The 17,218-nt window shown below is 38.2% G+C and overlaps 1 protein-coding gene across 4 annotated transcripts in view; it reads right to left on the reverse strand.

Moving 5' to 3' along the window:
• The window catches only part of PTPRO (protein tyrosine phosphatase receptor type O), a 1,723,724-nt gene that overhangs the window by 386,744 nt on the left and 1,319,762 nt on the right, over nucleotides 1-17,218 (reverse strand). For all 4 annotated transcript variants that reach the window (XM_044088440.1, XM_044088442.1, XM_044088441.1 and 1 more), the window contains exon 16: nucleotides 1,553-1,621. In XM_044088440.1, the coding sequence (XP_043944375.1) occupies nucleotides 1,553-1,621 (69 nt within the window). The remainder of the gene's footprint in view (nucleotides 1-1,552; nucleotides 1,622-17,218) is intronic.

A 17,218-nucleotide genomic window follows, 5' to 3' on the forward strand; every position in this document is an offset into this window, starting at 1 on the left:
AAGTACTGGAATCTGTTCAAAGGGAGGACACAAATACATTGAATAAGGTGGGTGACAAGCCAAATATAATGTATAAGCATGGCTGTAACTTAAAGAAAATATTGGAATGTGTTGGTACTGGGAATTGTTTTGCCACAAAAATTGTAAAATGGCAAAATGAGTCTTCTGTTCTATTTCCAAATTTATAACAGTACATGAAGCATTCAAGGTCAGTAACCAGACTTTCAAATTAAAAGGCTCCTTTAACTGTCTCACTAGCGGTGTTGTATATACTGCTCTGTGCCAAAATTGTCCAGCTTTTTATATCTGTAAAACCGAACATAAATTAAAAGATCACATCTGGGAACATACAAGTGACATCAGAATTAACAAGGGAACAAATGCTTTAACCAAACATGGTGTATACATTCCACGTCATTTTTTTCAAATTTGTGATCATTGAGAAAATAACACAAAATGAACGTAGGTTTCTATGGCAGCTGTATCTAGAAAAACATGAGCTATTTTGCCAAGTCAATCTCCATGCTAACAGCTGTCCCGAACTTAACGATCAAAAGATAAAATAAAAAATGTAGGCTATTTCTCATTTTTAAGTTTTGTTCGTTATTATATTTTGCTCTCTAAGACTCTATATGAATATTTTTTAAATATATTTGAATATTTTTGTTGTGTAATAACACAAAATTTTGGGAGCAAGTTTTTTATGCTTTTTATGTTTTTATTATGCCTTTCATGATTTGTCTATGGTTGCTTATGTTAAACTAAGTTTAGGTGACATCTTTTTGCAATGCTTAATACCAATGGAATACCATGTAATTTAAGCTATGGCAGTCAAGATTTTAATAGGGGGGTATAGCTTTAAATTTAATGAATGAAAGAGGGCTTGGTACTCATGTGACCTAGGATGTTATATGAGCTACATTTCAAATGTGTTTGAATTCTTACAGTTTTATCTGAAGAAGTTTTGCATTTATTAAAACAAAAGTTCTAAAACCAAATTTCAACAGCTTTTGAGTTTTTTTTGAGATTGTTTCCTATTGGGACTGCAAATTGGAATCTCTGCACTAACATATTTTAGTTCAGTGTCTGCAACAGGTCAGTACTGATCTGTGCACTACTCCAGTAAACAAGCATACATACTATGTGTGTGTGTGTGTGTGTGTGTGTGTGTGTGTGTGTGTGTGTGTGTGTGTGTGTGTGTGTGTGTGTGTGTATCTATATACATACATATATATAAAAAATGTGTGTGTGTTTATGTGTATGTATGTATATTGAGACTTTTATTCTGCAGTTAAATATATGGTGGAAAAGAGCAATGATTTTTTGAACTGAACAAAAGATAGTTTATTAGGCTGATTAAAGAATCACATCTGTTACGATAATTAGTGCACAGAATGCCATATATGCCGATTTACACCAAGGTATATTTGCAAAACCTGTTCTTAGAAAAAGGTAGAGAACACACAGTTATCAAGCATATATGCTAATTTTGTATTATGTTTCTGAAAGAGTTATTCTTACTTGGAGTTAAAACAGTGGCTAGAAAACATACCAGTTATAAGGCAACTTCCCGTCTCTCTCCAAAGAGGCAAAATTAACAAATGTTCCAGCTCCACAGTCCCTGAGGGGAGAAAAAAAAAGACATAAACCATCTAGAATTGATGACAGTTTGTGTTATATTCTGAAACAATTAATGGTTGAGTCTGGCTGCAAACAAGAAAAGAAATGAAATAAAATATTGGAAAGCATCTGTACATGCAGCTTGAGTAGCAGTTTTCCTTCAGCTATCACTGGTGATGCTTTTCCCACTTCTGTCCCACCAAATCCTCACATCTTAGTAGGGGCACCTACATGTGACATAGTCTTGGCTACAGGAACGTTCAGCAATGACTTTACATCCCTCACCACAGCCTCAGCTTGCTGGGTCAGATAGGCATTATGGTGAAGGATGTCTCTGATATAAAAACAAAATGTGTCATAGTACAGTCTGTTTAGTTTCAAGACCCACCTGTGGAATTTTTCAGTCCTTTGCTTAGTAGAAAAATGTCACCTTAGTGTTGTTTATTATACATGTTTTGCATTATATACCTGCTGCACTCTGGTGTATGAAGGCAAAAGCAAAGTAAAAATGCATTGTAAGGCTGCCTGCATGATTTATGAAACAGAATACATTCTGGGTCTTGGGTCTCCCTATTGTAGCATAACAATGATTTCTGACTGCTAGTTTTATGGCTGCTCATGTAGACAGAGTAGAGAGGCACCAGGCATTACCAGGATTCTTAACTGCTGAGTCTGTCTTTGTTGTAGATTTGTGTTGGATAAAGGTGTGCTAATAACCTTTTGTTGTGCAGGAGGGCTTGCAACAAAGAACTCTGTGCAATTTTACATCTAAATTTATCTCTGTAGCACCTTTTTGACTTGTACACAATGACAAGGAAGCAATTAAGTAAGAGTCTGCTGGACTTCTGCAGTTGAACAGGTACTGAATAATGTACTATCCTGTACTGATCCCTATATAAACAATGAGAACTTTTGTTTGATTACCGCAGAGAGTACAGAATAGGGATCAGAGATATCTTTACAAGATGTAGAGGAAATCACCAGAAACCTGTCCATGCAGAGTTAGGCTACAACCTGTTAGCTACACTGATGTTTAGAATGAATGGTGTTACATTTGGAATCTTTTAAGTAGAAATGCTTATAGGAAGGTTGGCCGTGTTCTCGTACCTTCCCCATTTTCAGAATTTCAGAAATTTCTGATGAGATCCAGTCAAGCTAGGATCTTCACTGTAATACCTTAAATCACCTGTAGTTGAGGAACATGAGATATAAACGTAAAACGTAAAATGTCATGTGTATTTAGAAGCCATATAGTTGAAACAATGTTATGTCCTTAAGTGGTCTACTTCTGAACGTTTAAGGTATTACAGAGAGAAGACTCTAGCTTGGGTGGGTCTATCTTGCAGTTTTTACTGAATGGTTCATCTGTGTGATGTTTTTATTCTTTGGCTTAAATATCTCTGACAAGAAAGCTTTGGAAAAGTCCCTTTAGTTTTATATACAGGTTAGCCATATTTTTATCAACCAGAGCAGAACTTGTGGACAGTGATTAACAAACACTCAAAAGATTTTATCTGGGAGGGGTAGAGGGCAATGGTCAAGTGGGACAAGCTGATCCTTCAACAGAAGAACGAGGTGGTTTAGAATTACCTGATTTGAAGGGATATTTTAGAGATTTACAGTTAAGGCTGATACACATAACACAAGCTGAAAGGTACAATTCAAAGTGGAAAGGGATGATGACAGTGGGGGCGGCAGTTCAAGAAATAAGGAGGCAGTGGTATTTTGGATGCAGATCCTTAAGGAGAATAACAACAGCCACAGATATTATATTCATAAAGTAGCAGAAAGTATTCTAAGAAGTAAGCCAACACAAAACAGGAAATTCTGACAAGTATGATAGCAATTACAGGTACACAGAATAGGCAAGAGGGGCTAGAATTTACTGGAGAAAGCTGGCAAAGGAACAAAGGTATTTGGACCAAATAGGAGCGGGAAAGGTAATACAATGGGAAGAGGTGAAGAATATATTTAGACTGCAGGCTAAAGTCTGCCTTCCCTGTCATTGACTGATATCACAGTATGGGCGAAGAGAAAGGGATAGGGGCATCCTAAGTGAAAGACCTGGTTTGGTAGAGTTTTTAGTTGGATCAAGAACAGAATTTGCTGTTAAAAAATGGATATTTAGTAAGGCATATAAAATAGTGCATGATAACTTTAGGAAATCAATCAGTGTAGGTTACAAAAGATTGGGAGGAGAGGCTGGGTAAGCAATTCTCATGGAAAAAATGTGAGGTCATATGTATGGCTCCCAAACATGCAGCAAAGTCTAGACGATATAGGATTTGTACTTAGAAGTGTTTGCATAGGTGTTTTTATAACCTAAGCTGACTACAAAGACTTTTTCCTCAGGTAGATGAAAAATGTTGGAGGTGTGATGTAGAAAAAGGTAACTGGAAACATATATTTTGGGAGTGTAATGACTTGGCAGACTAAAAATTCCCTACAAATTTCTCTGTCAGAATTAATGGGTTAGTGAATTGGTATAACTAAGGAAATTATTTTTTGAGCTGGGATACAGGATCTAAATTGCCTAGATGTAGTAAGACCTTATTATATTTAATTCTGGTGGCTGACAAAAAGAATTACTAGAAAATAGAAATCAGAATCTAAACCAACTGTACTGTACACAATGCAGTGGATATTGTAACAGAGACAAAAGAAGAGGAAGTGGCATCTTTAGGAAAGGGTATAGTAAACTGCATAGACAAATAAATGGAAATTGAGGGAACAATACATGCAGAATAATGTTTAGCAAGAGGACTGAGGTTTAAGGGAAGGCAGGAACTGATCAATGTATGTAATGTTGGATTGATGATAAATGTATAATAGAATATACGTGATATATAATGTCTGTAACTAACACGTTCTTCTGCAGATGAAATGTACTGCCTTGATAAAGTTAAAGGGTGGACATCTCTACCAGAGGTGGACACTTTAATCCAGACAAGCATAGCATCAGCTTCCACTTCTCTTGACTATTAGCCATGAGAAAGAACCTGCTCTTCAAAAGGGAGAAGAAGAATTTATCTATTCCTCCCTTCCTCAGTCTCAACTTCAGCAATATGCCTGCCCATAGATTCATTGCACAGGAAGCCAGGAAACTTATCAAAATGACAGCTGTACTTAGAACCAACCACAGAATAATCAATTTGAGGATATCAACTAGCCTGTATTCCAGAATTTAGATGTAACACATATGGAGATTAGTGATCTGAAAAATATTGTGCTGTCACATGATTATTTTAAAAGTTAGCCCTTTTCTTGAGCAGGTTGCCCTGGTAGCTGGCAGGTGCAATAAGATGATAAGAGTATCAGTGTTTTTCTTTTTTTCCCCGTGATAAGGTTTGACATGCTATCAAAGTTAATGTACCCTGCAGAGTGTATAAACATTCTGAGCATTATAGCCGGTCTGTCATATGACTAAGTAACTGAGTAATGTGATCCAAGAAGTAACAACATCAGGGGAGTTGTTCATGGAGAATGAAGATAACATTGGCACTTGATTTGTTGGTTTGATTTGTCATATGTATAACTGTGCCTGCCACACAACCTTTTCTGGTTTTAAGTTAGCAATGTGCAGGAGATAAGCATGGCTGGAAGATAAACCTGATTCAAAGAATGATACTATACAAATTAGTAAACATATATAGGCAGGTATTCTCTGCAGGAAGGCAGTGAATGCCTGTTGAATTGGAGAAGAAAGAAAATAAAATAAGAGTTTACTGTTTATAGTGCATGTTATATTCTTCAGTCAGGGTAATGGCAGGAGGTTTATATTTTTCAATAACCATGATCAGCACTGGGTGACTTCTTTCAGGGTCATGGCTTTATGAGGCAGGCATCTTCAAAAAGATAGATCACTAGGGAGCATGAAGAAAACTACAAGTTCCAAGAGTTCACAGAGGTGGGGTCTGCTTTAGTGACAAGAAGGTGCCCAGAAAGTGAGTTGGTGGCAAGTCCATTCTTATGGAGGGAAGCTAACTTGTTCTCTTTTGCCTTTCCCTAATGGGCCTACATCACAATGTCATTCTGTTTCCCTAAGTTGGGCTTGCCTCTGGAAAAGAAGATTGACAGGAGGAAGGACAGTCAGGTGTCAAAGCATGTTCATGTCTCCTATACTTGTGGGTTATGGATTATGCTGTGGAGGAATTACAGGACAGAGTTTGTCTCAGAAGTAAAGTGCAGTCTCCCCATCCACATAAAGCAAACCTCATTCCTCCTCATATTCAAACGAAACATGGATCTATGGATGGGAAACAGAAAATGTACTCCAGGATTGCCCCCTGTATAACTAATGGACAGAGGCAGCCTCTAAATGCTTTATCCCATGCATAGGGGGTCCCCTTAGATTATCTGTGGTATGATCCCAGTTATTCTCATCAGGAGTAATGTATAATTAATGACCACGGGATGGGTAAGGCCAATTGATAAACAGATTGGACAGGTTAATTTGAGCACAAAAAGGCAAACTGTCTAGGTTTAAAATGGCATGCAAGGGCAGCCAATCTAGTACTTACCTATGAATTTGCACGAAGAATATTGCTCTTAACATTTGGAGACATAGGGAGGCCTGCATTATGCTTCTGCTTCGAGGTAGAGTAGTTAAAAAATAATGGACTAAATAACATGATGACTGCAAAAACACTTGTTGAAACCTTACATTTTTGTAGGGAATTGTGTTCTGTGGACATGAGTAAGAGTTTGTACGTTGAAAGATATTCTAGTCACCTCAGTGGACAAGTTCCTTCACTAGTGACAAAAATAAGGTCTTTGCAGTTGGTTGACATGATTTGTCCAGAGTATTAAACTATTTCACACATTTTATAGCTGAGTTTCCTCTGTCATGGTTTACTGTTCAACACTGTCACCTTTCTTGTCTTGGGAAATTTTCTTAGCTTGTGTTCTTACTGGGTAAGTGTTCCCAAACAGATACTACATTTTAAGCCTCCATAGAGATAATTTGCTCCAGAATGTGATGTGAATTTTGTTTGCACTTTAGACAAATCACCATTTCAGCTTGTGATGTTGGAAAGTGAGAGTTTTTCCTCATATAACTATTTTCTTGTTGTCTACCTCATCAACGAGGCTTAAACAGTTGCAGGTGTTAATGAGCTGCAGTCCTTAAACTGAGCTTCATAATGAAAGGGTGACTATGGCTAGCAACTCCTCCTTCATGTAAAGGGTTACTGCTGAAATAGTTTCAAATGAAAAAGTTCATTTGTTCTCCTTTTAAGATCATTCACAGAGTGTCAGAGACAGGATATTCCATTAGATAGGTCTGAAGTGACAGCCACAATTTTACAGTGACAGGACATTTAGTTTTAGAAAATGATATCAGTTATTTGGGTCATTTGCTCCAACCAATATGGATGTTCCTGTTGGAAGAAACTCTTTCTAAATAGTTTACATTCTGCATTTGTTTTTGTTACATTCAGAGTGATAAACCTTTGCAGATGCTTACTGTGGTCCAGTTAGCTACAATTTTCTTTAGGGGGGCTTCAGTGGAAGAGATTTGCATGTCCGGAACTTGGCCTTTACTCCATTTGTTGACTAGGTAGTATGAGCCTAATTACCAGTCTTAGACAATGGGAGTTTTTGCCCAGGCAATCCCTCATGTAATGTTGGGGGTACCTTATGCTAACTGTGGATGCAGGGTTTGCTGTTTTACCAAATATAAGGCTTTGAACTCACAGGAATGGAAGAAGCAATAGAGTACAGAACCATGAGGTAGTCATCATAACAGTAGACATTCCATCCCATTCCTGGCTATTGGAGGGATTATGTCCTATCCCTATATTATGTAATAAAGTTCTACTTCATGTGCTTTGTTGTTGGCCTTTCAGTTTTCTTAAAGGGTATGGTATTACCAGCATTTTAACAGTGATACAGATAGCTTGGAGTGTCACCCCTACAGTCTTAACTCATGCCCAGGATGAAAACCAATGGGAAACATCTATTTTTAAATGTTGAATCTAGAAAGACTCATTATGGCTCTGTTGGTCGCTTCTTCTCATAGAAATGCATTGGTAGTTCATGACTGGTCTATAGCATGAGCACAATTTGAATTCTGGTCTGGAGTGAGTCAAGAAGAGAAATTCAGGGATTTATAAGAATGAATTATGCTAACTTCACCAGTTTGGCTATTAGTGATTCTATTCTTTTCTATGGGGATCTGATCTGATCTTCAAATGCAAAGTGTATAAAAATAGTTTGCCAGTTGCATTAAATGTGGCTTTTTAAGTAAACATATATTAAATGCCGGAGAGTTGTTCTAAGTAAAAATGTCCCAGTTTTGTAGAACCTGTTCTGGGCTGTAACTTGTTTATGTGTCTGTAAACCCTATACCCATCAGTGCAGGTCTTCAGTGAATGCACGACAGACTTTCGTTATCTTTACTGGCACTGTTTACATATACCGTACAGAAACAAAATTAGTGCTGTACGAGCAGGTAGCAACAACACATGGACAGCACCGATAAGATGAGTGAGAAACATATGTAAGAAGTATGACATGACATTATAACAATATTCAAGGGAAGGGGTATTAACAAACAAAGCAGCACATTTGTATATAATAGAAGTACAGATGGTAATGCGACAAAGTGAGAAACAGCAGTGAGCATTATAAACAATGACGAAAAGAGGATGACAAACACAGGGTCGTCAGTGGCTATGTTAACACACTGGACACATAACAAAGGCTAAGGCCAAAAAGCAAGCTGCTGAAAACTAGAATTGCCAAAAAACAAGAAAGTAGTTTGTACATCCAGTTCAAATTGTTCAAAAACAAATACTTCTGACACACATGGGGAGGGGGCATGGCCAAGATGGTGGCTGGTTAACAGCACTTTCCCTTAGCTCTGCTATTGAATATTCAGTTCTGATAGAAAATTTTAAAAACGGGGCCAGTTGATCCATCAGTCCTGTGGATTTATATTTCTTAAAGTCTCTGGAAGAATATTTTGGGACTTTTTTCTTTATTTGCTGAAATTTCTGTCAAACTTTTCTCAGAAAGGGCACTGTTACCTCCTCAGCATGAGTTACTCCAAAAGCAGTGTACAGGACTAGCCAATGAAAAAATAATTTCAAACCTTACTTTCCACTATGAATGATTTATCTATAAAAATGGATAAACTGGACAGTAAACTGGATTCTTTTAAAGAAGAGAGTACAAAGCAAATGGAACTGTTGAAAGAAATGATTATGCAACATAGTAACCAGATTATGGAAGACTCTTTAAATTACCTGGAGGGCAGAGGAAGTAAACAAGAGCTTCAAGTGGAATTTCTCTTAAAACAAAACACTTCTTTACTCAGTAGAACTGATTATCTAGAAAATAGATCAAGAAGAAATAATCTTTGTATTTATGGCTTGCCAGAAAAGACAGAAGGGGAACAGCACGATAAACTTCCTTATATCTTGGCTACCTAATATCTTAAACCTACAAGATTCCCTTTCTTTTGCAATTGAAAGAGCCCAAAGATCACTGGCATCTTCTTCAGTTTTTAAAAAGGTAAATTCTAAACCAAGGTCTATAATTGTATGCTTGCTTTCTTTGCAAGACAAGGAACTGGTATTGAAAACAGCATGGGCTAACTCTCCTATTAAATTTAATGACAACATCATAAGATTTGACAATGACTATTCATCTGCAGTGAATACAAGAAGAAAGGAATATTTGCCATTGATCAAGGAACTGAAAAAGAAACATTTTAAAGTTCATCTTTTGTTTCCTGCAAGGTTTTTCAAGATAGTACCAAAACCATTGATACATTAGATTCCGCTGTCACATATCTAACAAGCAGCAACATTATAGATCATTCTGAAGAAATGGACTGCTCTATTTTTTTCACTAAAGCATCAAGCAAAGAATAACAACTGGAAAATAGCGGACAAGAAAAAGAAAAAAAAAAAAGACAAATCATTTCTTAATTTCTGTTTTTTTCTATTATTACAATGCCATCTGTTTCATATTCAATTCCGCTATAGAGAAATTTCACCGTTTCCATAATCCACAAAGGAAAAAAGGTAAAAGCTTTATTTCTCTCCAATATTGATTATTTACTTATAGTAAAACATTCATAATATAGTATTACACTACAAAATACTTAACATAGAGTAAAAGTATTCTCAAGAAGTGTACACTGTGTCTCTTTAATAATCTAAAATCAATACAAAGCAACAATAATTATAAATGCACATATGTATTATTTAACAGTTTCAAAACAGAATACACTTCCTGCTATACTATATTATAAGACCATCCCTGGGATTCAAGAAGCTCGGCACAAGGATGGTTTTAGCCTTGCGCCGATCATACTCACTACAGATGGTGCAGCAGCATCATATGAATATGTATGAGGGCGTGCCGCCACACCCTCGATGTGTGCAGGAAACGTGTGCTAGTACAGGAGGTGTGTACAAGTGCTCTACGGAGGTGTAAACATGTCCCGACAGTTGCAAAACCTACTATGCCTACTAGTAGAGCCCGACCCTAATAGTAAGTCAGTAATTCAGTGTTTCACTTGACCCCACCCAGTTCGGCTTTGTAAAGGGCAGATCCTGCCTTTTAAATCTGGTTGACTTTTTCGAAATAGTCACTAGAGCCATTGATGAGGGCAAAGCAGTCTATATAGCATACCTGGACTTGGCTAAGGCCTTCGACACAATACCCCACTCAGGCATCATAGATAAGCTAAACAGCTTAAAAGTAAACCCTTATGTCACTAGATGGGTTGCAAACTGGCTAAAGGACAGAACCCATAAAGTTAAAATCGCTGGAGCAATGTCAGACTCAAAGCCAGTCACAAGTGGTGTCTTACAGGGATCTGTCCTGGGACCCCTCTTGTTCCGCATTTATTTCTCAGATGTTAAAGCAAACATGGGATGGCTGTGGCTGACAAAGTTCGCAGATGACTGCAAACTAGGTGCCATAGTCGATACACCAGTAGACACACACATCCTACAAAAAGGCCTCACTGAAATGGACAACTGGTGCCGTAGTCACGGCCTTAAACTAAATGCCAAAAAATGTATAGTCATCCCTTTTGGAAAAAACAAAGTACCCTCAAATTATCACATAGACAGCAACCCACTGAGTACAGAAAAAGTAATCAGAGACCTAGGGACCCAAGTAGACAGCGACCTCTCATTTGACACTGCCAAAGTGGTTAGAAAATATTCTACCTTGCACACCTCATCATGAAGGATTCACATCCAGATCCAAGGATGTCATTGTACCCCTATATTCCTCCCTCATCAGACCCATGATTGAGTACAATGCCCCATTTGGTATGTACCTCACCCGGCATTTGCAACAGCTGGAGAGACCACAAAGTACCTCACCAAAAGGATCAAGGGTCTCCAACATATGTCTTATTCTGCCAGACTAAAGAAACTTCAGCTCTATTCAGTAGCATACCGCCTGCTCAGAGGTGATCTCTGCCTGACACAAGGTCATGTCCAATCAGGATCTGATGGACATGCTCCACCTCAAAAATCCAAATCCATCAGGACCACGAGAACTAAAGACTTAAACCTCGGCACAAGTAAGAATGGGACATGCTGGAGGGATAGCTTCATAACCCAAAGGCTTCCCATGCTTTGGAACAGGATCCCAGTATTAGGCAGAGCCCCTCACTGACTCTCTTTAAGAGAAATCTTGATGAGTGGATGGGAGATCGTAAGTTTACCCAGGGTCACATCTGTGTCACTGCTAGACAGGGCACAGTAAAATTCTATTATATAAGGGGACCTTCATTGTGTCACTACTAGACAGAGGCACAGTATTCTAGATTTATTCTGTACATTTTTTTGCCCATTTCATGGGGTGGCAAAAGCCACATTACTATGGCTAGGCTTACAAATGCCCCAGGGCAGATAGCCTAGTACTATACTATGAAACTATGAAGACTGTCAACGAACAGTGAAATAAAATCGAAGTAGTAAACACACAAGCATGCAGTGGAATGTTGAGCCCTGTTCCTAGAACTTTCACAATTAGATTCCCCGTGTCCCTATAACACATTTGAATTGCTGCAATATCGAAGGTGTAAGCAAAGCACATCGTATTTGTGTGTTGCTGCCCTCCGCCAAGCGTAGCTTACACATCAAATTCATTCAAATAGAGAAAAACATGCGGAATCAATGTAAATGTCAATAGTGTAGTGTTTAGAGCATCCGCCTAATGAGCAGGCATTTATAGTTCGAGCCCAAAAATAGCACATATCATTTTCCATGTGGAATGAATGTTGTTTTGCTGTAAAACCAACATAAGAGTATCGTATGAGATATTTAATTTAAATATAATTCAAGCAAAGTTGCACTGGCATTATGAATAAGGCACTAGTAAGCAGGTGTAAGCACAAATAAGCAGCAGTAATCACATATAAGTACCAGTAAGCAAGTCCGAGTGCGCTTGCACGGGTCTAAGCAGTGCCCACATAGGAAATGTATATAAGTATGTACAGATATATAATATACACACACACACACACACACACACACACACACACACATATATATATATATATATATATATATATATATATATATACATATATATATCTATGAAGAAAGAATGATGCAACAATAAAGCATACAAAAGGAATGAGAAGGGAATCAACAGCAACCCCAGTATTATACAGCACTGTCAGTGTATGTTATATCAAGCTGGGCAGGAGTGAGCAAAGCACTGCTACTCACACCGCAGGCAGGATATTACCAGTAGGAGTAACACTGTTGATCTGATAAGTCTACTTTACACACAGAGGGTAGTCCATGGTGGGACTACCCAAAAATTGATAGACTATTTGACCATTCAACCATTACACAAGCAAGGGCAGGTATGTTCAACATATGTGTAGGGTCCCTAATGCTCGGGAAACGGCAATGTGTGGAGGTATGTCATGGCTGTAATAACAAGTGGACAATGGATGGTATGTGTGTATGTTGAACATGGGTGGGGTGGAGGAACTATGGGTATGAAATTATGGAGCCAAGCATGCCAGGGTTGGATGGGCTGGTTCTAATTGGACCACCCTGTGGAGGTCAGTGAGTTCGTTATAAGTATATATGCATACACACATGCAGACATCAATATGTAGAAGTACATTCTCTGTAACACATTTATTCCATTTGCAGACATAAATAACATGAATGTGCCCTTACAAACCTCGACAGTAGATAGAATAATAGGTTGTGCATAAGAGGGAAGGGATGAAACCGCTAAAACGCAGAAGTGTGTACAATGTCTGAAGTCAGTGCTGTGCTGTAAATAATCAAATATGACGACTTTCCCAAACATGTAATCATTCCTGGCAACGCCAATTACTAAACCGGTCTATTTGTAAAAGAAATACGCTGAACACATACATAAGTAGGCTCTCGTGTAACTTGTGCATTACCACAAAGTCATACTTATTAATATATTGTAGTGTCATGTTAACGGGAGTAAGGATGGATATAATAAAGTATAGAGTCTAATCTTGATATAAACACATGCGTGTCCCATCTGGGCAACCCAAAAATTGCCAATAGTCTTCTTTTAGTTGCTCATGTCACCAATGTTTGTGGACTAAAAGTTTGGAAGCTCTGAGGATACGTGGAGTGAGTCAACTGATGGGATGGGCCTATAGGAGTAGGGAGTGGCCAATGTGTAGTGGTGTGGATACACCGCAAATCCAACTGGAGAATGGATGACTGCAGTGCTAGGGAGGTGTTGGGGTGTGTGTTCGGGGAACCAGGAGCCATGGGTATATGGGTATATATGCAAATGAAGCAGCACAGCAATAGTGTATTGGATAGAGTAACTGCCTAACAAACAGACATTCCAGTACCGAATCCCACTGCATCACATACCATTTACCATCGGTAATCTGTACATGAACATATTGCGAAATCTGTCTGCCGTATAACCTGAAAAATAACAATTAAAAGTTAACTGGAGCGAAGTGTCAGTGTCATAATGAATAAGGCACTAGTAAGCAGGTTTAAGCATATATAAACACCAGTAAGCATGTGTAAGTGCATTGCTTTACAGACACACATATATATATATCTATAAATATATATATATATATCTATATATATATATATATATATATATATATATATATATATATATATATATATATATATATATATATATATATATATATATATATATATATATATATATATATATATATATACATACATACACACACACACACACACACATATATATATATATATATATAAATATACATACATATAAACACACATATATATATATATATATATATAAATATATATATATATATATATATATATAGTTGCAGACATATACAAATACACACACACATACACACACACACACACACACACACATATATATATATATATATATATATATATATATATATATATGTGTGTGTGTGTGTGTGTGTGTGTGCACAGTTATACAGCTAGGATAGAAACAGCACACAAGAATGACATATGTTCACAGGCTATGCTAATGGAATTGAGGGGCCCAAGCAAGAAACATGAAACACATAGCATGACCTTCCACCGCCCCCCCAGCTGGACATGGGAAACATACACACAAACCCACAAACAATGTAAATAGTCCACGGCTTCCCAGAGCACAGGCAGGATGCAACCGGGGGGGTACACTGTGCACCTGTGAAATCTAATCTTGGAGCACAGACAGTTGCGTCTCTTGCGGGAGACTCCAAAAATTGCCAAAACCAAAAGAAGGTGATACACCGACCATTCTTGCTGTGGTGTATACATACCCGAAGGGTGGAATGCCTGATGACCCATGGGTCGAGACAATTGTATGACATGGGTCCCATGAAGTGGAGGGAGGGCAGCGTGTAGTGGTGTGTTCAGAACCGACCAGGACCCAGAGTAAGGAAAGGTGCTGTAGAGGAGGTGCGGGTGGGGGAACTATGGGTAGCTACTTATGGGTCTAGGTGTGCAGGTGTTGGCTGATGTGGGCCTGTATGGACAGCCCAGGGATGTAAGCAAATGTGTTCATTGGGCAGAGGCGTCCCACTGCAGCAAAGTGTAATCTATATGGCAAGGAACAGAATAACCAGATGTAGATGTATATATGTGTGTGTGTGTATATCTACTCACAGCGACATCAGAGACAGAATACATATACATACCCACATATAAATATATACATATGCAGACACCCATAGACCCATATGTTGTTAGCATATATATATATATATATATATGTGTGTATATATATATATATATATATATATACACACATATATAAATATATATCACACACACACACACACACACACATATATATATATATATATATATATATATATATATATATATATATATATATATATATATTCCGCAGTGGGATGCCAGTGGTAGCATTGTTGCCCCACAGCAGAGAGGCTCTCATTCCGAGCTTGGGGGGCGTTTGAAGACATCGTTGAATGGGCTGCCTTCGTTGATGGTTGAGCATCGCTTGCAACCGGTCACCATAAAAAACAACTGCCGTCATTGGGACCGAGGGAGTTCCACTGGCCGACCCCTAACCAGAGGCCGAGAAATATATATATATATATATATATAGATAAAAATTAAAAAATGGGGCCAGTTGATTTTCTTTATTTACTGAATTTGAATATTTGCCATTGATATAGTAAGTCAGTAATTCAGTGTTTCAATACCTGGACTTCCACTCAGGCATCATAGATAAGCTAAACAGCTGGCTAAAGGACAGAACCCATAAAGTTAAAATCGCTGGAGCAATGTCAGACTCAAAGCCAGTCACAAGTGGTGTCTTACAGGGATCTGTCCTGGGACCTTATTTCTAACATGGGATGGCTGTGGCTGATGACTGCAAACTAGGTGCCATAGTCGATACACCAGTAGACACACACATCCTACAAAAGGCCTCACTGAAATGGACAACTAAATGCCAAAAATGTATAGTCATCCTTTTGGAAAAACAAAGTACCCTCAAATTATCACATAGACAGCAACCCACTGAGTACAGAATCAGAGACCTAGGGAAAGTGGTTAGAAAATATTCTACCTTGCACCTCATCATGAAGGATTCACATCCAGATCCAAGGATGTCATTGTAATATTCCTCCCTCATCAGACCCATGATTGAGCACAATGCCCCATTTGGTATGCTCACCCGGCATTTGCAACAGCTGGAGAGACCACAAAAGTACCTCACCAAAAGGATCAAGGGTCTCCAACATATGTCTTATTCTGCCAGACTAAGAAACTTCAGCTCTATTCAGTAGCATCCTGCTCAGAGGTGATCTCTGCCCAATCAGGATCTGATGGACATGCTCCACCTCAAAATCCAAATCCATCAGGACCACGAGCTAAAGACTTAAACCTCGGCACAAGTATGAATAGGACATGCTGGAGGGATAGATTCATAACCAGAGGCTTTGATGAGTGGATGGGAGCACATCTGTGTCACTGCTAGACAGGGGCACAGTAAACTAATTCTATTATATAAGGGGACCTTCATTGTGTCACTACTAGACAGAGGCACAGTATTCTAGATTTATTCTGTACATTTTTGTACCATTTCATGGGGTGGCAAAAGCCACATTACTATGGCTAGGCTTACAAATGCCCCAGGGCAGATAGCCTAGTACTATACTATGAAACTATGAAGACTGTCAACGAACAGTGAAATAAAATCGAAGTAGTAAACACACAAGCATGCAGTGGAATGTTGAGCCCTGTTCCTAGAACTTTCACAATTAGATTCCCCGTGTCCCTATAACACATTTGAATTGCTGCAATATCGAAGGTGTAAGCAAAGCACATCGTATTTGTGTGTTGCTGCCCTGCGCGTGGCTTACATCAAATTCATTCAAATAGAGAAAAACATGCGGAATCAATGTAAATGTCAATAGTGTAGTGTTTAGAGCATCCGCCTAATGAGCAGGCATTTATAGTTCGAGCCCAAAAATAGCACATATCATTTTCCATGTGGAATGAATGTTGTTTTGCTGTAAAACCAACATAAGAGTATCGTATGAGATATTTAATTTAAATATAATTCAAGCAAAGTTGCACTGGCATTATGAATAAGGCACTAGTAAGCAGGTGTAAGCACAAATAAGCAGCAGTAATCACATATAAGTACCAGTAAGCAAGTCGCGGGTCTAAGCAGTGCCCAGCATAGGAAATGTATATAAGTATGTACAGATATATAATACACACACACACACACACACACACACACACATATATATATATATATATATATATATATATATATATACATATATATATCTATGAAGAAAGAATGATGCAACAATAAAGCATACAAAAGGAATGAGAAGGGAATCAACAGCAACCCCAGTATTATACAGCACTGTCAGTGTATGTTATATCAAGCTGGGCAGGAGTGAGCAAAGCACTGCTACTCACACCGCAGGCAGGATATTACCAGTAGGAGTAACACTGTTGATCTGATAAGTCTACTTTACACAGAGGGTAGTCCATGGTGGGACTACCCAAAATTGATAGACTATTTGACCATTCAACCATTACACAAGCAAGGGCAGGTATGTTCAACATATGTGTAGGGCCCCTAACAC

Source organism: Protopterus annectens, chromosome 11.part0, assembly GCF_019279795.1.
Source record: "Protopterus annectens isolate FY-2018-M chromosome 11.part0, PAN1.0, whole genome shotgun sequence".
NCBI lineage: Eukaryota > Metazoa > Chordata > Ceratodontiformes > Protopteridae > Protopterus > Protopterus annectens.